Source organism: Rhineura floridana, chromosome 1 (assembly GCF_030035675.1).
Source record: "Rhineura floridana isolate rRhiFlo1 chromosome 1, rRhiFlo1.hap2, whole genome shotgun sequence".
Taxonomy (NCBI): Eukaryota; Metazoa; Chordata; class Lepidosauria; order Squamata; family Rhineuridae; genus Rhineura; species Rhineura floridana.
The window spans coordinates 71892049-71918531 of record NC_084480.1 but is presented as its reverse complement, the minus strand read 5'-3'; the positions used below and the strand labels follow the sequence as shown (position 1 = coordinate 71918531).

The 26483-nt window shown below is 41.2% G+C and overlaps 1 protein-coding gene across 8 annotated transcripts in view; it reads right to left on the bottom strand.

The window, feature by feature from the left end:
- Positions 1-26483, bottom strand: part of FER (FER tyrosine kinase) — a 268182-nt gene that overhangs the window by 86006 nt on the left and 155693 nt on the right. For 7 of the 8 annotated variants that reach the window (XM_061623654.1, XM_061623709.1, XM_061623700.1 and 4 more), the window contains exons 15-16: positions 4507-4622; positions 1351-1445 (exon numbers count right to left, since the gene is read on the bottom strand). In XM_061623654.1, the coding sequence (XP_061479638.1) occupies positions 1351-1445; positions 4507-4622 (211 nt within the window). Of the gene's footprint in view, positions 1-1071; positions 1164-1350; positions 1446-4506; positions 4623-26483 lie in introns of those variants that run through there. The other variant, XM_061623718.1, reaches the window with a different exon arrangement.

The following is a 26483-nucleotide window of genomic DNA, read 5'->3' as shown; positions in this document are numbered from 1 at the left end:
ATTTGATTAGTTGACTTTGTCCTATTTAAATTTTTGTTTGATATGTTTTGGAATGAATTGTTTGTTTCTGATGCCATATTTTGGCATTTATTGGGAGCTGCCTTGGACATAGAAAAGAAACAAAAAACTAGTCCTAACTAAACTCAACCATATAAACACATAGGGTGGCATTCAGTGCTAGCCCTATTCAGAGTAGACCCAATGAAGTTAATAACTATGACTAACACAGCTTCATTAATTTCAGTAGATCTACTCTGGATAGGACTTAGTTGAATACAACCCATATAAACAAACTCAACTTGAGTTTGATGCATCCAAATTTTATAACCCAGGGGTGAGGAAACTAGAGTTCTCTAGATGCTGTTTGTCTAAACCTCCCATCACCCCTATTGGCCATGGTGGGTAGGGCTGACAGGAGTTGGGAGTCCAACAACATCTGGAGAGCCAAAGGTTACCCCATGTTACAATGTAATCCTGGTTTTACACCCAGGAGCCATATGAAATATTTATCTTGTGAGCTGAAGCTTTCTCTCCCCCCCCCCCCGAAGCAAATATTTTAAGCTATGTTTCAGCTTAGTAAAACAATACATTCTCCATGCATGGTTCTCTCTGTGGTAATACGTTTTTGTTTGCAAAAGAGATGTGCTTCAATAATGATTATGAGACAGAAAACAGACCTTGCTTCAAATAACATCTATTCAATTGTATCTCAATGTGGGTGGAAAAAAACTTTGCAAAAATAGACTAGTTAAACTAGTTAACAACAATGATGCATGGAAAGCATCAAACTGGAAATACATGTAAGGGATGGGGAACCTGTTGCCCTCCAGAGGCTGTTGGACTACAATTCCGATTATCTCTGAACATCGGCCTTCTTGGCTGGGACTAATGGGAACTGGAGTCCAGCAACACAGGTTCTTTACTTCTGATGTAACCTAACCCTTAGTAAGAACTTCCCTGTTCCTTTTAAATCAAAATGACATATTGCTTACCATTCCATTAATTTAATTTATTATTATAGGATAAGGTATTTATTTTGATCTTCACATTGATATTCAATATATAAAGTAAGAAATAGCAGAGGTTGCTGATGTTCCCATGATTCAGACAGATTTACAATGGAATGTGCCTAGCAGCCATCACTTTGATACTGTCTCCACCTGCTGGCAGAAACAAAATAATCCTGTGATTCTGAAATAATACAAGCACATCAGAGATTCTTCTATCTCTAAGGAGCACATTATTTAAACTGAGAAGATGCAAAGGAAAGTCTTTCCAAGCAAACAAAAAAGACAAGTAATAGACTACTAGGCACTACAATATAAAACAAAGAATAAGCAAATATATTACCTGGAACAAGCTCCATAACGATATAAATAGGCTGCCTTTGAGTGCAAACTCCTATAAGCTTTACAATATTCGGATGGTCGTACTGTTTGAGTATTCTGCAAAGGGTTCAAAGGTTTTATCACATCAGTATACTTCTGTGAATAAACTTCATTTCATTTATGTAGAGAAAAAGTTACTCAGTACATATATGATTCAAGTCAACTCAAATGTGTTTCATTAAACATGAAAAGAATCACTTTGCACAACTGAAATCACCTCTCTAATAAATACGATAAAATAGTTTAACTGAAGCCCTTTTCAGTTGCAACATGTGTGAAGGGGCAACACGAGCATTTATTTATTTTAGCAGGTGCCTTTTATAAAAATAGTCTCACTAAATAAATTAAACACAACCATAGCAACAATTTAAACCAACAATAAAATACACAATCCCATTAATGTCTAAAAGATAAAAGCTATCACCAGCATAAAAACATCACCAACATAAAACCCATTTACATTCACATCAACGATGTCAGGCACACCTCACTAGGGAGAGCATTCATATCAGGAACACTAACTGAAAAGGTCCTCCCTCCTTGGCACCACCCTCTGAACATCTTGTAGGGGGAGCACTTGGAAAAGGGCCTCTGATGTTGATCTTACAAGTCAGGGTAGGTTCACACTGAGAAAAACGTCAAGTATTGAGGTGCCATGATGTTGAGGCTTTATAGGTTAAAACAAGACGTTTGAATTGAGCTCAGAAATGTACAGGCAGCCAGTATAGTTGCACTAGGACTATTATAATATAGATAGACTGTGTACTCCACTAGTTAGGCTGCAATGTTTGCATAAGCTACAGTTTCTGAACAGTATTAAAGGCACACTGCAGTAATATAACCTTTAATCCTGCTCCCTTGACATATACTCCTTCTGACTTCTCCACATGTTCACAACAACAGTGGGGAGCCTTCTGTACATGTGTAAGCTCCCTCACATGATCTAGAACCCTGCACAGTCAGAAGTCTAGATTGTGCAGGTAGTCTACATAAGTGTAACAGGCTTTTCACTGCACACATCTGTCTTTTTATTTTATTTATTTATTATTTAATTTATATCCTGCCCTTCCTCCCAGCAGGAACATGTCTTGAACATGTGGGAAGATGTAAGGGCAGTGTGATAAAGGGGGTGGGGCTAAAGTTGAGACTCTATAGCCCCTTTGCACTTACATTACCCGTCCATGTGAGTGACTACTGAATAGGGCTACATCTGTCAGACACAACATCTATCAGACACAAGTAGATGCAAGTAAAAATTGATACAAGGCAAATCTTAACAACTTTTGAATACTGGAGCAGATTTGAACATTTCCATGAATCCAAATCACATGTGATCAATTTCCAGTGCTATAACAACATGTGCCTTCTACCATTTTAATCTAATAATTTTTAAGATGTGAACTGGGAAAGGTTACATTGATGCTTTATTTTCAGCTGAAGCTCCAAATAGATGTTCTCATTAACAAATAAACCATGGCATGATCCCATTTCTCACATGGGTCTGGAAAGCTCAGATGTGAATCTATGCCCTGACTCCATGCCAGCACAGCTCATGGTTCCAGGACCCTGGGGAACACAAGCTTCAAGCTGGTACTGGAAAGGAGCAGTTTATTATCTAAAGACTGGCCCAACAAATTTGGAGCAATCATCTTCATCAGGGCATAGTACATAGTTTGCACAGCTTACTAAATTGCTACTTTCTAGCATTATCTTAAGGCCTGCCTTCCCCTTGGCTCTTTCAAGCTTTTGGTATGGCTCTTCCTCCTCTTCTGTAGTACCCAAGTCTACTGCACAGATGATTTATCCAAGCACTTCTTGATCCCTCCCAGACCCCATGGCATGGACTAATAAATCCATTAGTAGTTCAGTGATTTATATTCCATCCCACCCTCACCCCTTTGGAGAGCTGTCACTAGCATAGCTTCTCCTCTGTCCTGTACAAGGCTCTCTCTCCCAAAAGACACACACTGAGCCACAATCTTGTTCTTATCACAAAGTCTAAGCAGGTGCAGTTTATACAGAAGGACTGGGACTTCTGGATTCCTGGGTGAAATGCAGTGATTTTTTCCTTGCCAAGGAACATGGGTATTAAGGCTTCAAGCATGCAGAATTACCAAGAACTACACTGGATTAGATGTGCATGGCTATTCCTCCTTGGCTCCCAACATGCCTGAGTTCACATGGAACCTTTATACCAGGGGATGGGGAACCTGTGGCTCTCCAGATGTTGTTGGACTCCCATTATCCCTCACTATTGGCAATGCTGGGAGCTATAATGGTTCCTCACCCCTGCTTTATATCCTTCACATGCACTATTTGATTTGGCCCCCAGCACGGGCAAGCTCAACTCAAATTCATTCACATTTTACACCTTCAGTGGCCCTGTGAGGTTCATTTTGCTAAGCTACAGAGGTATGTAAAAATATGAGTCCCAAATCTCATCCACATCAAAAACCTGTTACCTAACTATTATACCACACAAAGCAATACAGGACTCCTTCAGAGGGAGTTTAGGATATAAATTGAATGAATAAAAAACTGAACACTTGGAAATTGTAGCTGGGTTTAAACCCAAAGAAACATTAAAAGGTCCTAGAAGATTTCAGCCAAGTACTGTTTTGAGATACCTTATATAGAAAACTATCAATTTTATTTTTATTTACAGAACTGATAAAAAAGACAATTCAATGCAGTCCAAGTTGTTTTCCAGGGTAGAAGAGTTTTCTAATTTCAGTTAATACAACAAATATATTGTTCCAACTACTATTTCAGCAGTAAAATAATCTAACCTGAAGTGTTTTCCATTGCATGCAAACTAATCTATATGGGATTTTTATCAACAGTTGATGCTTATTTTCCTCTTTAATATATTGGATTACATACAACATATTCCTTTGAAAACAGATACTTCCTCGAAAAAGAATTAACTCAGGAAGGGCCTCCACCATCATCCATATGACAACCCAATTCCACTGTTAATTTGAAACACATTTTGAAGTGCAAAGTACTCAATAGTTTCAGCCAATCTAGGAACCGTTAATGTATTTTAAAACTCCATTTACATTTAGGTATCTAATGGATCCCAAGAGCAAATTTTATTCACATTTCCCCCACTTACCTGGCCTCTGATAAAAACTTTATTTTCAGCTCCTGAGGAAGGTCTTCTTTACATGTTTTTACAGCAACAGGAGTTTTATCTTTTAATGTTCCCTTATATACTTCACCAAAATTACCCTGAAATTGCAGATATTACAAATTATCAGTAAACAAACATAATGGTGTTCCTTAGCAAAGTAAAGTTCCACTGCACAGAAAATATCACAGCTGTGTCAATTAACAATATTCTTATATAAGCTCATACATGGATCAAAGAAAAGCTTTCCTTTTTAACTTATGAAAAGAAATGTCACTTTAACATTTTAGAAAAGGTGATGAAATGAAGATCAAGGCTTTAGTCAAACACTGCCTTTATATAATGAATGCTTAATGTCTTATAGGCTGAACACCACATTAATTTTATACTTACTTCACTCCAGTCATTCACCATGGAAAAGGCAACTTAGCAATGCTTCACAAAGGCTTTTGACACAAGAGTGGGAGAAACATATTTCATTAATGCAGTCTTCTCTCCCACTGCATCTGCTTATCTTCCTTCTAAAGTCCTCCCTTGCCTTTCTTTCCTACAGTCACCGTTCCTTCTCTGTAAGCAGCTGAGCACAGGGACCAGCCCCATCTCCTTTTCATGACCCTAGAAAGGGAAGTATATGACTAACCCCAGTCGTCTAGCTTCTCACCAGAAGAAAACAAGAAATAGGAGGAGCTTCCTGGTAGTAGAAGAAAGGAAAGGAGAGGCATCCAGCCTCGTTTAGGTGGTACAAAGCCCCTCTTCTGTGCTCTCCCTTTTCCAACTATGGTCTCCTCTATTTAGATCAGGTGTGGGAAACATTTGACTCTCCAGATGTTACTGAACTACAACTCCCATCAGCCTCAGTAAGCATGACCAACAGAATGGGATGACAGGTAGTTGAATAACACCTGGAGGGCCAAAGGTTCCCCACACCTGATTTAGACTATGGGTGCATCCAGACTTTTGCCATTTTGCAGATGAATTCAATCACATACTGGCATATTCATGTTTCACCCCAACATCTGGACTTTTTCCTAAAAGGAAAGTGATAGGAGAATGCAATGCAAAGTGTGAAATAACAATTGTCTAATGCAACATCAAGTCACCTCTCCACAAACTTAATGCTCAATAAATACGTTGCCGGGAAGCCACCTATAAAGTTTTGTGCAGGGGTTGTAATCTACTGGAAGAGACTATGTTTGGAGCCATCAGGGATGAGGCTTTCCATTTGCTTAGCCTGACCCCCATGCACTGAATTCTTGTAAGAAGTTGCTTACTCCTTACAGCTGCCTAAAGGGCAGTGACCCTCCTGAGAAAGGCTACTTTGAGGCCTTTGACATTTTTTGCAGGACAGCTTTTTGCTATTAGGCAGAGGAAAGATGGGTTTGGGGTTTAAAGGAGGTTGTTGACATGCAACTGAAAAATGTAACTGAAGTATTTAAAACTTTTTAAAGTTGCATTTTATTGTGTGAATTTTGCATGTTTCCCTTTGGGAGTCACCTTGGGGGCCTTTTTGGCTGGATTACTGCAATGTGCTCTATGTGGGACTGCCCTTGACCCTGATTTGGAAGCTTCAGCTGGTGCAAAATGAGGTGGCCAAACTGCTGATGGAGGCACATGGCTGACAGCATGCGACACCACTCTTCAAAACAACTTAGGTCCAGGGTATCTTAGGGACCGCCTGAACCCTTATATCCCAGCTGAGTCACTGAGCGGCTTTGGTTGTCCCCCAAGTTAGTGAGGCTCCTTTAACATCAACACAAAATTGAGCCTTCAGTGTCTTTGGCCTATTTCTCTAGAATGCTTCTGTTTAAATTTTTAAATGCCTGCTAATTCCACCAGACTTAAGCAGGCAATTAAGATGTCTTTTTGCAATAGATGACATTTGTCTTTGCCGCATTTTTAATGATTTTTATTGTGTGTGGGGTTTTGTTTGTTGTTAGCTGCTTGGCATTTTTTTTAATGAAATAGTATAAAGTATATTTATAAATAAATAAATAAAAGGAGCATGGAAGACTAAAATATAACACATATTGTAAGTGGCAATACTGTTACGACTAAAAAGAATGGCAAGGTAAGGGCTAAGAATATTAATACCCTCACTTTTTATGTCTTTAAAATGCCCCTCTATTTGTTGGTGACACATGGGGGATCTGCTACCAGAAAAAGTAAGTAAAAAACATGCCCTGACTTACTATAATTTTGCAAAATAATGGCTACTTAATAGATACAGAATGATTGGTAATCTGTTATTTCTCTTGGCTGACACTTCTTGAACAATTCTAACCTGTTGCAGAACAGCCAGGTGGAAGGGGAGTGACATCTAAGAGGCATCAGCTTAGCTGTGAATTATTCTTCAATATTTACACACTTCACCGTATACCTAGAAGTAGCTTATGGTCCTACAGTAAGGCAGGAATAGGACTTGGAAAAATAACTAGATTTCTAAGTTTTTCAGGAAGTTTAGTAAATCTGTTTCTACTAATATTTGCCACAGACACAGAATAATTAGGTAGGGAAGGTGAAATAATACAACTTGAAGTAATTTAATCACACTGTGAAATCACTTTAATATAAGCCATTTTAGGCTTGAAGTACATGATCCAGTTTTGTCTAAGGCTGAGAAAGCAGTATTTTGAGGGGGGGGGGAACATGGGAAGTTGGATTATTTTAGTTTCTTCTTTTTTCACAACCTACGTCCAGTAGTCATGGGACACAAGTGGCCTGGGAACTGCAGAAGGGCCTCTTCTTACTGCATTGCTGGGAAAATGTAAGCAGCTCTGGATCCCCAGAGGAGCCCCCAGTTCAGTCCCTGCCAAGGTAACCCTGTCATCTACTTTGCAGAGGACAATCTCCTATTTGAAGGGATGTCAGGGGCCAGACTTCTTTTTGGGGAGTCCTCTGTTTGAAAGGCTATCTGGGGCAAGACTGGTTTAAAGGAAAAGAACCATATAAGAAGACGGAGCAGGTACCTTGAAATTGACCATCAATAGTTAGCATCCAGACAGTAACCTAAGCAAGTACACAGATCACCTGGTCACACTCTTCCCCACTATTGTGAAGTGTATTAGCCACGAGAGTGGCTGTATACTATTAGCCAGCATGGATTTTTCACATTCCGCAATGCTAAATTGAAAATGACCCCCTTCCCATTCTGATGCTTCCCATAACCTCATTTCAAAACAAAACCTTACAAAACTTATAGTCCTGAACTCAGAAACACTTGCTTCAAAGCCCTCTAAATTTTCATGGTGATACACAAAGAGAATTTCAAAGAGAATTGTAAGTCTAAAAAGAGAGAGAAAAAACCCAGACCCCTTTTGGACTTTTTTTCTGTCAGAGTTCTCAGAATCTGTTGAAATTCATTAAAAATCAGCCATGATCACAGAGTACCTGTAATCCTGATACTTACCTTGCTCCATACTCTTGACCTTCATCTTCCGCAGTTTAAAAGCTTGAACTCAATAATAATGTCAGGCATGCTCAGTAAGAACCAACTGTCAGTGTTCTAAAAGCCAGACTTCCAGCTGCTGGGCTTGCCTTATCAGGGGGCCACACCCACACCAGACTTTGATTTCACATGAGACAGTCATGGCTTCCCTCAGAGAATCCTGGGAAGTGTCATTTGTGAAGGGTGCTGAGAGGAGACTCCTATTCCACTGACAGAACTCCAGTGGCCAGACTCGTTTAACAGTCAGCCACTCTGACTGAAGCTCTGTGAGGGGAGCAGGGCTTCTCCTAGCAACCCTCAGCACCCTTCACTAACTACACTTCCCAGGATACTTTGGGAGAACCATGACTGCCTGAAGTGAAATAACACGTGTGGTGTGAATGTGGCCAGGGACAGCTTTGGTTTAAATATTGGTGGGAGGCTACATGTGCCTGCTGTAGAATAAAAAGGTGGGAGAAATGCTGAAAAGCAATGATACTGTTCACAATGTTTTCCTTTGGAAAAGGAAGGCGGCTTCCACTCTGCCCAGTGCCCACCCACCCAATCTCCTCCCCCCTCCTCCCCCCATGGTCAGTTTTGCCTATGTTAAGCATGATTGCATGGGAGTAAATACCACTGAACTCAAAAAGCATGCATATGATCAAACCTGCCCTCCCCTCCCCCTTCCTTTGCCCCTCCCTTCCTTTCCCCTCCCCCTCCTTCTGTTCCCCTCCCTTTCTCCTTCCCTCTACAGTTCCCTCCCCCTCCTCCACCTCCATGGTCAGTTTGCACGAGAGTAAATCCCACTGAACTCAATAAGCATGCAAATGATCAAACCTGTTCTTCTCCTCCTCTCCCCTTCTGCCTGCTCCCCTCCCCCTCCCCCTCTCCCCTCCCCACCCCCTATGGTCAGTTTCACACATCCTAAGCATGATTTCAGGGGAGTAAATCCCACTGAACTCAATAAGCATGCAAATGATCAGTCCATTCTCAGCATACTTGCACAGGATCCCATTTCTTACCTCCCATATTAAAAAGTAGAGAAATTCACCAATAGGCAAAAAACCTTGCGGTTTAAGAACGTACTTAAAGCCCACAGTTATTTCTATCAAACTTTAAAAAGCAGGGAAATTGGGCAGCTACAGTGAATGCACCAGGGGGGCAGGAGACCTAACCTCCTGTCTGAGATATTGGACTGCCCTACAAACACAATTTGGGTTGGTCTTTCACAGTCCAATCCACTTCCTATGTAGCCTGGAAGAATTTGGTAACATGTGCCTCTGAGCATATGGTGAGTGCTGGCAACACCTGCAATCAGCCCAAATAATAGAAAGAAGATGTGCTGTGCTGATCTTGTTTTAGCAAGGAGGAAGCAACAATATTAAAACAGTTGATATAGTTCAGATAGTCACTTTAAATATGTCTGATTTACTTTGCAATTTTAGTGTAGTTTCCTATAGGAAATAATTTTCTTTTGTTTCTATTTCTGTGAATATGTGAAGTACAGCAACACTGCAAAATTTACACTAAAAAAACTCCAAAAATAACTGTGGAATAATGGCACTGACTATTCTGCAGAATAGTCTCCAGTAGACATCAGGAATGTTTCAGTTTGCACAAGATAAAACAGTGGGAGGTGAAATATATTCTAGCAAAATGCTAGGTGTGCTGTATGTTTTTAACTGACTGTGCCCACCTTGCCTTAAATGGCTGAAAATATGCATCTTGGGCAGGCTAAGTTTTTTTTTTCCCAACAGCTAGAGTCATTCCTGAAGTAGCAACATATTGTAATCAGTCTGATTTTACAGCAAATGGCAGTTTCAGATTCAACTGTTAATGCACCCAAAATACAAATAGAACACAGCCTCCAATCTGAAACACAAAAGGCTGTCTTCACCATCATATGACATTGACCAATGAAAAGGCTTTGAAATTAATAAAAATAAATTTGACACAGGTTTCTAGAATGAATAAGGGAAATAAAATTTTCTAGATTAGATTCTCTGTAGAAACAATAGTAACACAGGAATGAAGCAGAATAAGAACACCAACAAACATACAAAAATATAATTCTCCAGGTGTTGCCACCACTCACCATATGCTCAGAGGCACATGTTACCAAATTCTTCCAAGCTACACAGGAAGTGGATTGGACTGTGAAAGACCAACCCAAATTGTGTTTGCTTTTTGACAAATTTGTAGGGCAGTCCAATATCTCAGAGAGAAGGTCAGGTCTCTATCTGAATAGACCTGGTTCGACTTACGTGTAACCTGTTTACATCCTTACTAGACTCCAGTAATGCATAGTTCTACATAGGGCTATCTTTAAAGACAGTTCAGAAATTACAACTGGTACAGAATGCCACCATCAGGAATGTATGTGGGGGCCAAGCATTCTGATCATATTACCCCAATACGGTGCCAGTTTCATTGGCTGCCTAGTTATTTCTAGGCTCATTTAAATTGCTGGTTTTGGTCTTTGAATGATTTGGGACCACCTTATATGGCCTTACCCTCCTTAACTGTGGTGAAATTGCCCATTAGGTAGTCTTAGGAGCTCTGATGTGCATCCTATTCTCTGGACAAGAGGCTACTGTAAGGACAGAATATGGAGAAACCGATTGGTTCCCAGTTGGAAAGGGTGTGAGACAGGGGTGTATTTTATCACCTTATTTATTTAATCTATACGCAGAACATATCATACGGACAGCGGGATTGGACCAAGATAAAGGAGCAGAGCTTGGAAAAGTTACTTTTTTGAACTACAACTCCCATCAGCCCCAGCAAGCATGGCCACTGGATTGGGCTGATGGGAATTGTAGTTCAAAAAAGTAACTTTTCCAAGCTCTGTAAAGGAGGCATGAAAATTGGAGAAATATCAATAATTTAAGATATGCAGACGATACCATACTACTAGCAGAAACCAGTAATGATTTGAAATGAATGCTGATGAAAGTTAAAGAGGAAAGCACAAAAGCAGAACTACAGCTGAATATCAAGAAGACTAAAGTAATGACAACAGAAGATTTATGTAACTTTACAGTTGACAATGAGGACACTGAACTTGTCAAGTATTATCAGTACCTCAGCACAGTCATTAACCCAAATGGAGACAATAGTCAAGAAATCAGAAGAAGGCTAGAACTGGGGAGGGCAGCTATGAGAGAACTAGAAAAGGTCCTCAGATGCAAAGATGTGTCACTGAATACTAAAGTCAGGATCATTCAGACCATGGTATTCCCGATCTCTATGTATGGATGTGAAAGTTGGACAGTGAAAAAAGCAGATAAGAGAAAAATCAACTCATTTGAAACGTGGTGTTGGAGGAGAGCTTTGTGCATACCATGGACTGCAAAAAGACGAATAATTGGGTGTTAGAGCAAATCAAACCAGAACTATCACTAGAAACTAGAATGATGAAACTGACGTTATCATGCTTTGGACACATCATGAGAAGATTTGATTCACTAGAAAAGACAATAATGCTGGGAAAAACAGAAGGGAGTAAAAAAGAGGAAGGCCAGCAAGAGATGGATTGATTCCATAAAGGAAGCCACAGACGTGAACTTACAAGATCTGAACAGGGTTGCTCACGATAGATGCTATCGGTCTCCTGCTCCCCTGGTGCATTCACTATAGCTGCCCAATTCCCTGCTTTTTAAAGGTTGATAGAAATATTTGTGGGCTATAGGTACGTTCTTAAGCTGCAAGGTTTTTTTTGCCTATTAGTGAATTATATAGTTATTTATAGTATAGTAGTTAGTTCTATATTTGCTCCCATTCATACAAATTAGCACATACTCTTCTTTTTTTTTGCAATTCCATAGCCCCTTTGGTTCTCCTTTTTGGTGATGCTTAAGTGGCCAACCTAACTTCTTCTCATGAATCTAATGTTCTCTGGATTTCACGCATAATATTTACAGTATATTTCAAAATTGAATACAAAGGAACGTTCTGGGTCATTTCAGTATCACACAATGTGAAGGTTCTACATTATACAGCCACGAGAGTGGCCGTATACTATAGTCAGCATGGATTTTTCACATTCAGCAATGTTAAATTGAAAATACCCCCCATGCCATTCTGATGCTTCCCATAAGCTCATTTCAAAACAAAACCTTACATAACTTATAGTCCTGAACTCAGAAACGCTTGCTTAACAACCCTGTCAATTTTCATGGTGATACACAAAACAGTCAGAGAGAATAGACAGTTCAAAGTGTAAAAAGAGAGAGAAAAACCTCAGAGCCCTTTTGGACTTTTTTCTCTGAGAGTTATAATCTGTTGAAATTCATTAAAAATCAGCCATGTTCACAGAGTACCTGTAATCCTAATACTGACGTTGCCCCATACTCTGACCTTCATCTGCTGCAGTTTAAAGGTTTAAAAAATGCCTGGCTGATTTTTAATTAATTTAATAAATTTTGGCTGGGATCCAATGATAGCGCGGAGCATGCTCAGTAAGAACCAACTGTCATGAGTTCTAAAAGCCTCACAGCGGCTGGGCTTGCCTAATCAGAGGGCCACACCCACACCAGACTTTGATTTCACTTGAGACAGTCATTGCTTCCCTCAAAGAATCCTGGGAAGTGTAGTTTGTGAAGTGTGCTAAGAGACTCCTATTCCCCTGAGAGAATGGTTTAACAGTCAGCCACTCTGACTGAAGGTCTGTGAGGGGAACAGGGCGTCTCCTAGCAACTCTCAGCACCATTCACTAACTACACTTCCCAGGATTCTTTGAGAGAAGCCATGATTGGCTTTGAGCCATGGCTTTGAGAGAAGCCATGATAAATTCTTTTAAATTGTTTTTAAAAGATGTGTTTTTAAATTTGTATATTTGTTTTCAATGTTTTTAGTTATTGTAAACCACCCAGAGAGCTTCCTCTATGGGGCGGTATATAAATACACTAAATAAATAGATAAATAAATAATGATTGTCCGAAGTGTAATAGAGGCCTGGTGTGGATGTGGCCAGGGACAGCTTTGTTTTAAATTTGGGTGGGAGGTAGGGTTGCCAGGTTCAGGGCCTGAGACTGATCCTGTATCTTTAGGAGAAGAGAAAGTCAGCCAAGTGCCGGTGTTCTTGCAACATTGTAATGGGAAAAACCACAAGGTAGAATTGTCCCTTCCCCCTGCCCAACTTTGAAAGATACAGAAGACGTCTTGGTTGGCAGGCCCAGCCTGGTCAGTTTTACCTATCCTAATCATGATTGCATAGGAGTATATCCAATTCAACTCAATAATCATACAAATGATCAGACCTGCCTTTTCCCTCCTTCCCCTTTCCTCTCCCTTTCTCCTCCCCTCTTCCTTCTTCCGCCTTCCTTGCCCACTCCAGCCCTCCGTCCCTCCCCCCCCGGTCAGTTTTACCTATCCTAAGCATGACTGCACGGGAGTAAATCCCACTGAACTCAATAAACATGCAAATGACCACATCTGTCCTTTTTCTCCCCTCCCCCTCCTGCCTGCTCCCATCCCAGTCCTCCCCTCTGCCTTTCCACACCTCCCTCCTCCCCCTCCTCCCTTCCCCATCCCCTGTGGTCAGTTTCACCTATCCTAAGCATGATTGCCTGGTGTGTGTGTGTAAATCCCACTTAACTCAATAAGCATGCAAATGATCAATCCATTCTCAGCAAACTTGCACAGGATCCCATTTCTTACCTCCCGGATTAAAAAGCAGGGAAATTCACTACTACGCAAAAAACCTTGCGGTTTAAGAATGTACCTACAGCCCACAGATACTTCTACCAAACTTTAAAAAGTAGGGAAATTGGGCAGCTATAGTGAATGCACCAGGGGAGCAGGAGACCTGACCTCATCTCTGAGATATTGTACTGCCCTACAAAGTTGGCAAAATGCAAACATAATTTGGGTTGGTCTTTCACAGTCCAATCCACTTGCTGTGTAGCTTGGAAGAATTTGGGAACATGTGCCTCTGAGCATATGGTCAGTGGTGGCAACACCTGTAATCAGCCCAAATAATAGAAAGAAGATATGTCCTGTGCTGATCTTGTTTTAGCCGGGAGGAAGCAACATTATTAAGACAGTTGATATAGTTTCAGATTCAACTGTTAATGCACCCAAAATAGAAAATAACCTCCAATATAAAACACAAAAGGCTGTCTTCACCATCACATGACAATGACCAATAAAAAGGCTTTGAAATTAATAAAAATACATTTGACACAGATTTCTAGGATGAATGAGGGAGGGAAATTTTATGGTTTAGATTCTCTGTAGAAACATTACTAATACAGGAAAGAAGCAAAGTAAGAAGAACACCAACAAACATACAAAAATATAATTCTCCATCTTTGGAGATGGAAGGTGTTGCCACCACTCACCATACGCTCAGAGGCACATGCTACCAAATTCTCCCAAGCTACACAGCAAGTGGATTGGACTGTGAAAGACCAACCCAAATGGTGTTTGCATATTGACAAATTTGTAGGGCAGTACAATATCTCAGAGAGGAGTTCAGGTCTCCTGCTCCCCTGGTGCATTCACTATAGCTGCCCAATTTCCCTGCTTTTTAAAGTTTGGTAGAAATATCTGTGGGCTATAGGTACATTCTTAAACCGCAAGGTTTTTTGCCTATTAATGAATCTACCTAATCATACATCCTAATTCTGGGCTGAATGCTGAGTAAAGCCATAGTTTGTATACACAATATGCCCAGCCTGGCATAGTAAGGCATGCCTAGCCTGGCGTGGTCCAAAAACTTGAGGGCTCACACTAAAACACCACTTGCACAAAGCACACAGGAGATTTTCACAGCCGCAGCTGAGCAGTCCAAAACCAGGCTATGAGGTGGGGGATGGGGAGACACCTACTGCCAGGACCATGTCACACAAACTGACAACTACAAGGAGGGTCACAAATACTTCCTTTTATTTAGACAAGGCTCCAGGGTAATGTAGCAAAGGTAAGCTGGAAACCTACAAAGATGCCAAAAATCTATATAGCAGCAAAAGTGCCATTTAGTCACTGGAAGCTGTGTAGGTTGGCCTCCCAAACCCTCCATCATCCTGCAGCTTCCAGTAAATAAACTGGCCCCCATCTCTGTTTTGATGCTGGTCAGCATGTTCTGCTTAGTGGGCAATAAGCAAGATCATGCCCAATAGAAAAGAGGTATCCATCACACTTGCATGTAACTTTAGAGCACATACATACTTTCACTAAGACACTTGGGTACAACATAAGGAACAACTTTGCCTATTTTATCTCTCTCAAAGCAGAACATCATCATGTTCTACCCAAATCTCATTTTCAAACCTGTGTTTGTGATTGAACCATTGCCGGGGGAATACTAGCAGGTGGGGAAAGGGTTAAGCATCATATCCACTATCCACACTATGTTCTCAATTTGCACTGGAGAAGCATCTCCCATCAGCAGGGCTTCTAGACCTGTATTGCCATTGCATTGATTTGAATCTGGTAACAAGGTTGGGGGGAAAAAACAACTAATGGAGAGAGGGAGTTTTTGGCACAGGAAGGGTTGCCTGCCACTTTTCTGCAAATTACACCCTCCCAACCCTGACCTTAAAGAAAAAAAAAAGTAGCGACTGGGCTTTGAGGATATGAAGTTGAGGCATAAAATATAGTTCTACCCAGAGCTTTTGAAACAAAAAAGATGATATCCAACATCACATGGGAGGAATTCTGCTTGCGCAGTGTGACTTCTCCTTCCTCTCCTCCCCCCTGAAGTTCCCTACACCCCACCAAATCTGTTCTGTAGGGGACTTTAACCCCCTAAAGCAGTGTTTGGAGCATGAGGGGGCTGCAGGGGGGAGGAAAGAAGGGGAAATCACATTGCTTGAGTGGAAGTCTGTTCCACTAGTTGGTTGTCATCGACTGCGTATGTTTTCATAACCATGGACGTTCTACTACATTTTTGAGAAGGAATCTAATGATGAAACTTGCACAGAGAGGATATTTTGCAAATTACTGTTTTGCCAATATCATTTCTCACAAAATATTATGCTCGTGTTTATTTTTTGTCTTGACTAGTACATACTGCTCTATCCACAATTTGAAATATAAAGACAAAACTGTGAGGACTGAGTAAGAACAACCTTTAATCAGACATTTTTCTTTTTGAAGAAAAGAGAAACCATGCTTTCTTTGTAACATTTATGGCCTCACACAGTGGCAAATGTGAAGAATATGCTTTTATGTTACAAACAAAAACAGCAGCAATTTTCTTTCAAATTACTCACTCTGCAGAGATTCATTTTAATTCAATTATTTCTACGTGTGCAGAGGTGACAGACAGATACTCCAGACCTAAGTTATTTGACTATTCTCAGTGGAACTTCACAATTTCCCACCTCTTCACTGCCATAACAGCTATATGAAGGCCTGATGGGGGAAAACCAGAAGAACTAAAAAAAAAAACCCACCTCTCCCCCGCCCCCTTTCTGGAAACAAAACATTTGTTTTTCCTGAATGTTTCAATTTTTTTCCAGGCCTTCATGTCTCTACAGCAATCAGGCTTATATCCACTATAGAGAGAAAACAAGAATACTCAACAGAGACAACAACATCAAAACAGAAGGTACAAACAACTAAAAAGGATGGAATTGGACTGCAACTTGCAAATCCTGTCCCACCATCTCAACACCAAATCAGATGTTCTCCAACACATGTAGCCACCACCGAGCTACATCTCTTCTGACAGCATGCATCTCAGTAATCTGTAGCTGATGCAGGAGCATGACATGAAGCCACTGCATTAGGCAATTCCCCATCATCCCTAACCCTCCAATCACTGCAGCCAGCCAAAGACGTATTGCTGAACATGACAGCTTCACTGTGACAGATCTGCTTCAACTAGACTTCACCAGGAGCTGTTTTAGTTAATATATAGTTTGGCCCTCATTCTTTTTACCGAACGGTAGCAATAAAAGTTCCCTGATATTTTCAGGGCCAAACTTGGCATGATAGAGCAGCCATGTTTATTTTTACACAGAGCTGCATTGTCTTTGTATAAAGGGCGGGAATCCAAATGAAGTTAAAAAGAATGCTCACATGAGAGAAACGTCAGTCAGTCAATCCTTTATTTGCATTTAACCATAGGCCATTGCACAATCTGAAATGTACATTTAAAACAGTAATACCTATAACATTAAAACAGATCCGGCTGAGGATGATGAAACTTTTACATGATTTGCTCTGAGCTTTTTGGCAGCTAGAGCATAATTTGCTACTGCAATTGTGACCTGCTTGTAATTATCGGCCAGAAGCGCGATCACCCAGTCTCCGCACAATGTCCCCCCCATACGACTAATCAGAGGGGCTAAGAATTTCTGTCTAGGGTTCGTGTACAGCGGGCACTGGAACATATAATGAACTAGATCTTCGGGTACCTTACAACCAAATATACAGTGTCGCTCCTGCGTGGGGATTCCCAAGTACCTACCTTTGAGGTAAGCTGTGGGCATTACTTGAAATCTGAGCTCTGTGAATGCTCTTCGTAAGGGGGCACACAACAAAGTGTCGAAGTAGCGGGGTTTGGCATGATTGAATTTAATGTGGGGGAACCAAGATGAAAAAGGGGCTGCAATAATTGTTGCCCTGTCTTGGTTCGCATCGTAATCGAATACCCAATTTCTTTTCATTAATTTTTTTATTCAAAGTTTCAAAAAACAAAACAAAACAAAAACAAATTAATAACTAATACAATACAATAAAATATTGACTTCCGATTTGTCGCAGATCAGTTATAGGTCTATAATATATAACAAACCTGTCTCTTAATATATTACAAAATCACTTTCCTCCAGTAGTTATCTTAATTAATCATCAAATCTCATTAACATCACTTTATTCTTTCCGCAAAAAGTCAAAGAGGTTTCCAGTCCTTGAGAAATATATCCATCGATTTTTCTCCAAATAAACATGTCGATTAATCCATCTCATCAAGTCTGCTAGGTCCAGTAATTTCAATAGCCATTCTTCCATTATCAGTGTTAATTCCATCTTCCATCCTTGCATCCATAATAATCTTGCTGTCATAGTCATAGTCATATAATAAGAGTCTGATGGGAATTTCCTTCCTCACAAATATTTCCTTGCCATCAATTCTGAATGTGTTACTGAAATGTTGTTGTAAAGTCATATCTCTATTCCTCTTTTTTACGAAATGCACTAGCACATCTCTTGAGAGTTTTTCCATTGTCACATATCTGTAATTAATTCTATAAATTTTCTCTATTTCAAGCTCCATCACATCATTCCAGTCCAGAAATTTTTTTGAAACATTGATAGCTTTATCTCTGATATCTTCATCAATTTCTTCAGGGACAACGCTGAATTCCAAACAGTAATCTTTATCTCTAAGGTCCATAAACTCCAAATCTTTTTCCAATTCCACATTTGATATATCTGTTCCAATCTCCAGGACTTGCATCTTCCCTTTAATTTTTCTTTCTTTTTCTATTGCTTGTCTAGTTATATCTCTGATCTCATCAACCTCCTCTCTCATAAAATCCCCTATTTCTTTCAGCTCCTGCTTCATTTTGCCAAATTCAATTTTCATCTCTTGTTTGCCATATCTAAGTTCTTGTTTCGTTATCTCAATCTCATCCATTATTTTCTGAAACATATTTACTTCCAGGGTCTCAGCCACTTTCTTAACTGTCATTTTTAAAACCAAGAAGAAGAAAAAAAACCCTTCAATTTCCAATATAGCACTATTCCCAAGCAAAGAGCAATTTATTTCTTTTTCCAGCAACAAAGGAGTTAATATTCCAAACCTGATGACATCATAATGTAGACAGCACAAACTGCCTTATCTCTTATGTGTCCAAGAATGCAAAACAAATTTAGTTCACAGCTTCCAAATAGTTAGTGGCATAAAGAACAAGCAGATTCGTCAAAATGAAGTAGACCAGAAAAAATAGTCCCAGACATATAATACTCAAAAGTTCATATAAATCAAAAATTTTCTCCTCAGATTAGGTATCTCTCATCTGTTTGTATCTTTATAATTCTCAATTCCAGGCCAGCTTTTTGCAATAAAAACAAAGATAAGCTATTTCGATTTCCTTCCGCCTTAATTCCGTGTATAAAAGAGAAAAGTTATAACTCACCCAGGGATTCTTTACTGCTGATTCTTTTAACAAATCTCTTTACTGCAACAATTTAAGCCAAATGATAAGGATAGAAAGAAGAATGCTTGCCTGTTAGAATCTGTTTTTCTTTGAAGAAAAGAAAAACGTCTCGCTTACTCAGTTTGAGCTTGCTTGAAATTCCTTGGCTCCGTCCAATGTTGCTGGCTGGTCCTTCGTTCATAGGCAATCCTAATGAATTCAAGTCCCCCAACAAACACAACGAAGCTTGTGGATGATCTCTTCGTTTCTCCCTTGCCTGGGAGAAAGTTTTTACCAGTCAAAAAAAAACTTTTGGCTGGTTTTAAAACTGAAAAAGCTTCCTCTGAGACGAGAGCTCGTCTCAGAGGCAGGCACAAGCGAAGCAATCCTTCCCGGAAGTTCTTGAATACCCAATTTCTAAGTTGAGTGGGGTTAAGGCCAAAAAGCTTGCTTAGAGAAAGATCGTAAGTGTCTAGTATTGCCTGTCCCCCTTGGGCCCAGACCCCAGTCCTCTGTTGTTCAAGCCAGCAGAGCTTTGGGAGGGAGCTATCATTCATGATGGAGATCTTTCTCCAAAACCTAAGGTAGGCCAGACCTAATTTTGCTGCCAGGGATGGAAGTCCAAGTTCTGCTCTTAAATGTGCTGACGGTGTTCCGTGAGGTAACCCCAAAATTTGTCTCATGAAAGTATTTTGGAGTACCTCAAGCCTAGATTTAACTGGACAACCCCAGAGTTCTGATCCATATAGGATTTTTGGAAGGACTTTGGCGGCATAGATTTTTAACGTTGGGTTAATTAGCTGCCCACTGTGGGTATAGAAAAATCTCCTTAGCTGCCCGCAAACCCTAGCACAGAGTAGTCGAGTGGCCTCCAAGTGGGGTTTCCACGAGAGCTTATCATTGATGTTTAAGCCTAGATATTTAAAGGACCGGACCTGTTCAAGAGATTGCCTGTTTAAGGTCCAGTTCGATTTTGATTTCCTGTACTTCCCACAAATCATTATTTTAGTTTTGGAATGATTTACTTGCAAACAATGGTCTTTGAAATATTCTTCCAAATAGGCTAGAATTCTTTTTAAACGGATTTTATTCAGAGAGAATAGGGTCAGAAAATCGGCGTATTATAAAGAAGAAATCTTCCTATTCCCCAGTGATGGTGAAAAAAATGTAGGAGAGGTCAGAGCAGGAATAATATCGTTTATATAAAAATTAAAAAGGAAAGGGGCCAATATGCACCCCTGTTTGACGCCTCTCTCTACAGGGATTTCTCGGGAGAGAGTTCCATTTCTCCCTGTTTTGACCTGCATAAAGTTTGCCTGATGGAGGGACTGGATTAACCACAAGAGCCGCTTATCGATATTAGATTGCCCGAGTTTATGCCACAACAAGTCTCTGTCGATTGAGTCAAAGGCAGAAGTAAAGTCCACAAATGCCATGAATAAAGAGGCATTTGGCCCCATTAAGGACTTTTGTATTAAGTGGTGGAGAACATAAACGTGGTCTACTGTACTTCTGCCTTTCCTGAATCCAGCCTGCTCTACGTGGATAATAGAATGCTTAGAGTCCCATTCTAATAATTTGTTTAGAAGATAGCGCCCATACATTTTCAATGTCACATCTAGCAGGCTAATAGGACTATAGTTATGGGGATCTGAGGGGTCGCTTTTCTTAAAGATAGGCACCACTATGCTGGTGCGCCAACCAGTAAGAATGTCCCCGGTGGAATTAATATGTGAGAAGAGAATGGCCAATGGAGGGCCCCACCAGGAGATTTCTGCGCAAAATAGATCAGGGGGCAGCATGTCCTCCCCCGGGGCTTTGCCAACTCGAAGGGACGGAATTATTTCCCTGATGTCCGCGATGATGACAGGGGGCCATGATGGTAATGAAGGCACCTCGACAGGAGAGGGTGACAGTGGGGGTACAACGCGTCCAAAAATGGCACGAAAATACAAAACCCAAGTTTCTGAAAGGATAGGAGGAATTGGCACGAAATAATCCTGGGCAGGTCCCCCCTGAACTAGTCTCCAAAATACAGGGTCATTTCCTTGGAGCAAAGCCAGGCCTGGGGCCTGCCAGCTGTTAGTGACGAAAGCCTGTTTTTTCCCTTTAAGTAGCTTTTTATATGCCCTTTTTAGTGAGAGCAGGTGAAAAATGGCTACATCAGAATTATCTCTCTTTAAAGTCCACATTTGGGCGCGTAATTTTCTTTTCATAAATCTGCAGTCCCTGTCAAACCACGATTTGGGGCCATTTGGGCGCCTCTCTACAGCTGTTGAAGTCACCACCGGTTTGAGGGCTTTGATGATATCCTCATATATTTTGGGAATGTACTCCGGAGTTTTAGAGGCCAGCTGGTGCAGTTCTGACAATGTGCTCGACTCTAATGTCCTTTTTACCTCTAGCTCAATTTCTGCGGTCCATTTGAGTCGCTTAGTCCCTTGCAAGCTGTCTAATATTGGGGCAATCGTGTGGGACTGGGGATGGCAAGAGAGGTGGAAAAAACCGTGTAGGACCACTCTCAGGGGGAGGTGGTCATTATCTAGCCTAGCCTCCACAGTGACTTCTTTGACAAAGGGAACTAAGGAGGGCGAACTGAGGATGTAATCAACTACACTTGCTCCCTTTCCTGAGATGAAAGTGTAATGGCCGTTGGAAGAATCCAAATAAGAGCCATTAAAGCACATTAAATGAAATTTAACTATCAGGTAAAAGAGGGCATGCTCATTTTTGTTTACTATCTTGTCTTGGGACAGCCGTGGTAATATAGTCATATCACTTGGGAGAGACCCGGGGTTGTTATCAGTGGAAAGATAGCTAGCCCCCATTCTGGCGTTGAAGTCACTGCCAATCAGCAAGAGATGGAAAGGATAGTCACATAATAAACTTTGACATAATTCTCCAGATCCAACCAAGCTGATGTTGCCAAGCTGGAATGAAGGGGAGGTAAGTATACATTAACACAAATCATAGGGGGGGGAATTGGGAATGTGGATTATTAGAGCCATACAGGTGTCAGGGGCCACATTCAAGGGCTCGATGACTTGGACGTCCAGGGATGTGGCCATCAGGACTGCTAAACCTCCACTTCCACGACCCCTATTTGATGTTCTCTTTGCGGCCTTCTCCCAGACCTTATAGCCCTGTAAGGAAAGAGAATTAGGGTCGAGGAGCCAAGTCTCTTGGAGGCATAAAATGTCCATAGATTGCAAAAAGGCGGTAAACTCTGGATCAGCCGACTTATTTTTCCAGCCGGCGATGTTCCACAAGAGGAAGTTTATGTGGGAAACTCGGGATTCAAGGCTCACTGGAAAAGAATTCCTAGGGGATGATGACGGTTCAAGAAAGCCGGTCTGGGGTAATATTAGTTCATGTGGATTTTGACACTGTTAGTCCATGGAATTACTCCAAACCATAATTCATTCGGTGTCTGGGTTCAAAATGCTGACATTAGAAAGAATTGGGCCTCACGGCGAGCCGGTATACAAGGTGGGGGCTCAGGCCTTCCAGGGGAACCTAGCTCCTCAGTGTCTAAATAGCACATTTCAAGCCATGAAGGCCTGCTGCAGAGTTTGGACCCCTGGCCTTGATGCCTGGCTGGCGTCAAGGTCCCGTCTCCATAGGCTGCATTCTTGGGAGAAGTCACATTTATTGCCGCCATGGCCTGGTGGGTGGTACAACTTGAGGGGATTGGGCAGGAGAGATTAAAAGACTTCCCAGGTTGTTGGATAACAGGGTCTACAGACTTGTTGGGCGGCAGCAGGTCTTCTTTAATGGGAGAAGTGTGATTTCTAGCTTGCAGATTCTCCAGAAGCGATTTGAGACGATCCAGTTTAGAAACTATTGGATTTTGCTTGTTCACAAAAAGATTTGATCAGCTGCATTTCATCCAGGTCAAATGATTCATCCACATTAAGTGGGGCATGGGCTGGAGCTTGGGCTGCAGCGTAAGGCGAGCTGTCTGCTGGAAAAACTAGGCCTTGCCTGGGAGGAATTAAAGCACAACAGGCAGGGCCTATAGGTTGTGGTGGGGCCATATTCTCAAATAGAAGCGTAATTGCGATCCTGAATCTTGCAAAAAACGCCCTAGTGTCATAGACCACTCTGGCGGTGCTTGGGCAGTTGAAAGTAACAATAGCATGTACAGTTCTGTGGTTGTTAAAAAGAATCAATATGATTAATGTGCAGTATGCCAATCTGGCCTGGTAAAACAGAATGCAATAGATCCAAAAGATGCGATTTCCGTTGATGTTGTGTTTGGAAGCTGGTCGGCTTTGGATAATTTATTAAAACCAGTTTGTTCTGGATCAGGACGAAGCGTAGTATGTTGGCGAAGGAATATTGGGCCCTTGCTGGAATGGCGTAGGGATGGGCTCAGCCCTAGTCTCGTTTAATGCCTTTTCCTTTAATGGGTCCTTATAGGCCTCCGCTGGTTTTGATTTCAAAGTCTGGCTAGAGAAAAAGTCCAGTATTTCAAAAAGAGGTTTATAATTCAATTTTCTATATCGGGGGAAGCTCGGATTTTTGATATTCTTAGACTTTTTAGTGCATATCTTCTGCCTACCAGAGATGGTTTTGTGCGTTAGTGCTCCTTTCCGTAACAATGAAGGCTGGGTGGTCTTTTTAACTGGAATACAGTTCATGTTTCCTTTATTTAGAGTAGCGGAGCCCTCCTCCATTTTCCCCTTCCCTCTGGACATTTTCCCTCCAACATTCACAAGAGTGTTAAGAAGGCTGGTGGATTCTGTGAGGAAAAATTTAATTAATTCTAATTCCTTGAGAATCAGGAGAATCCAACCCACTAAGGCCGAGTTATATGAGCCAAGAGAAGGAAAGTCTGGGAAGTTATTGAGGGGTTCTTTGTTTGGATTTTCCCTTAAAGGTGCAGGGCTTGTTAGTTCCAAAGTTTCTGCTTGTGGATTTTCCTTGGATTGCAAGGGGGCCTGGAGTTCAGCAGCCTCCAGTTCTATTGCTAAATTCAAAGCAAGGGGATCTTCTCTTAGCCCTTGAGTAATACTTTTGTAGTCTAGGGACCAATCTAAAGAAGGTCCCAATGGCAAAGAGGAATCCTGAAGTTCCTCTTCGCGCTGCTCCTCACTCTGCTTAGGCAAAAAGAAGTGTGTGATCTTTGCCTGTCAGTCATTTAGGGAAGCCACGGCTATTTGGGGCGTTAAACCCAGTTCTTTGTACCTCTTTCTCGTGAGGACCATGGGGGAAATGAGCTCAATTTGGGCTCAGCATGTGGTACAGACAAAAAATATGTCTTTCCTTTAATTAATTTTAATTAATCACAAGGCCTCTCCACGATCTAAGAGGCTCTGATTTCTCCTTCCCTCGCTTCCAGGGGCTTCCAGGAGCTCCAAGTTGTTTCTGTTTCTAACACACAAGTCATAGGGGTTTATCAGTAAGGCGAGGAATTCCGCCCTGAGAGCTACCAAGGGCAATAAATAAACCGGCTAGACAACGGCTCCTTAGATCAAAGCTAGTCAAAATCGGCTTGTTGCAGGAAATTAGTGGAGGAGGAAAAGTGATGAAAGTCAGTTGAACTTAGCTAGGTTAAAAACAATTTGATGAACGACTGGATAGGACAATTAAACTGTTAAAACGCCTGCAAGACGAAAAAAGATTAAAAACCTGCATTGCTCGCCGCCATCTTCCCCCTGCCTTACTTGGCTGTGCTCACTTCCTTTCAAGCACTCCTCTCCCAATTCAGTTCCTATATTGGAAGTAAACTAGGCTGGGGGGGGGGAGTATTTTCTATGAGCACAAGTGGAGTCTCAGCTGATTAAGCATCTTCAACTTGTCAAGGAAAAGAGTAAGTTAGGGAGCTGTACAAGGTCAGGGTAAGTGTCACTCATTTTTTAAAGCATCGGCTAAAACTGCAACAAGAGCCGACAAAGGCAATGTGCACCATAAGCTACATGCCAGTGAGGTAAACCCTCTAAAATTGATCACTCTTAAGATTTTGCTCTTGAGTTGTAAGTCTGTAGGAACTTCGTTTTCAGTTCTACTGCAGCACTGCAGCTTTCAGGGGGCTGCAGTGATCTGCAACCAGAAACCAAGATTAAAGCCCAGCTTTGGCAAGCTTTGGAAAACCCCTAATATATAGACTTAACTAATTGAACAGTTAGCTTTAAATCAATAAAGTATAAGAGTTAGCTTTCAGCTCAACCTCAGAGTAAGATTCAGTTTTAGGTTATAAAGGGCAGCTTATAAACTAAGTTTAAGGGTAGGCGTCAGTGTACCAATGTGTAGCCTTGGTTTAAGGTTATTAAGCACATCATATAAACTAAAGCGTAAGGATAAACCTTGGCTCAAGAAAAGCTCAGCTTTTGGTTCAGTTTCAAAATCAGTTAAAAACTAGTTTAGTTTTAAAACTTCTACAGGAAGTCAGGCTGTTGCATTTGCAGAGGGACTTCAAGTTTACTTTAGTCCTTTCCCATTGTCCACTCCTGACAATAAAATTTCCCAAAGGGCTACCTTTTCAAATTTCTATTCCTTCAAATTTGCTGCAGCCCACTAGTTGAGCCACAGCTCCTTGTGTTTTTCAAACGAGGCCTCCCCACCCCACACAAGGCCCTCATTTTCCATGACAGGAGAGTGTCACCCTGGCAGTGGGGCACTACTATTATGTCCCTGAAAGGACTTATCCACCAACCTCTCCAACTCTCTCAGATTCTTTAGGCCAGCTACTGTAGCCTCTATGGAATGAACTGAGGGCCAGATAATTGCACTGAGCACGAACAGAAGGGCCAGGGCACAGATAAGTAAGAAAGGGAATGGGTGTCATGACCCACAACCTGGGGATCTTGCTGTGCATAACAGAGGATTCTGATGAGGACAAGGTTTAGACTGCTTCATCTGGGAGGGGGGTGGGAACCAAGAATATCTTATCTGAGGTCCTCCTGGCCACAGGACACAGCCCTACCATCATCTGACTCAGAGGATGAGCCTCCTGCAATACCAGCAATCCCCCCAGCCTTGCAGAAGTTAAAGAATGCAAAATAAGGTAAGGGTCATTTAATCACTCAGTCATCTTCTCCAGATGAAGACTACCAAACACCAGGTCTTGTGAGCCTACGAAACAGGGCCTTTTCAGTTGTGGTTCCTCATCTGTGGAATGCATTCCTCAGTGAGGTCCGTCTGGTGCATTCTTTGACATCTTTTCAGCGCTAGGTTTAGACATATTTTTCTCCCAGGCTTTTGATAGGCTAAGATGACGTTGTTTGTGACTGGTGTGTGTGTGTGTGGGGGAGGGGGTTGGTTGTGCTTATGGTGTAATATATTTATTTGTGTTTTTAACAGTATTGCAAGTTGTTTAGAGACCTTCAGATAAAATCTAATAACTAAATAAGTAAACAACAAATAAAATGGTTTCAGATGTCTCTAACTCCTCACAGAGACAACTTCTCCAACTGCTTTAGGAGAAAAAAGCTTCAATCAAC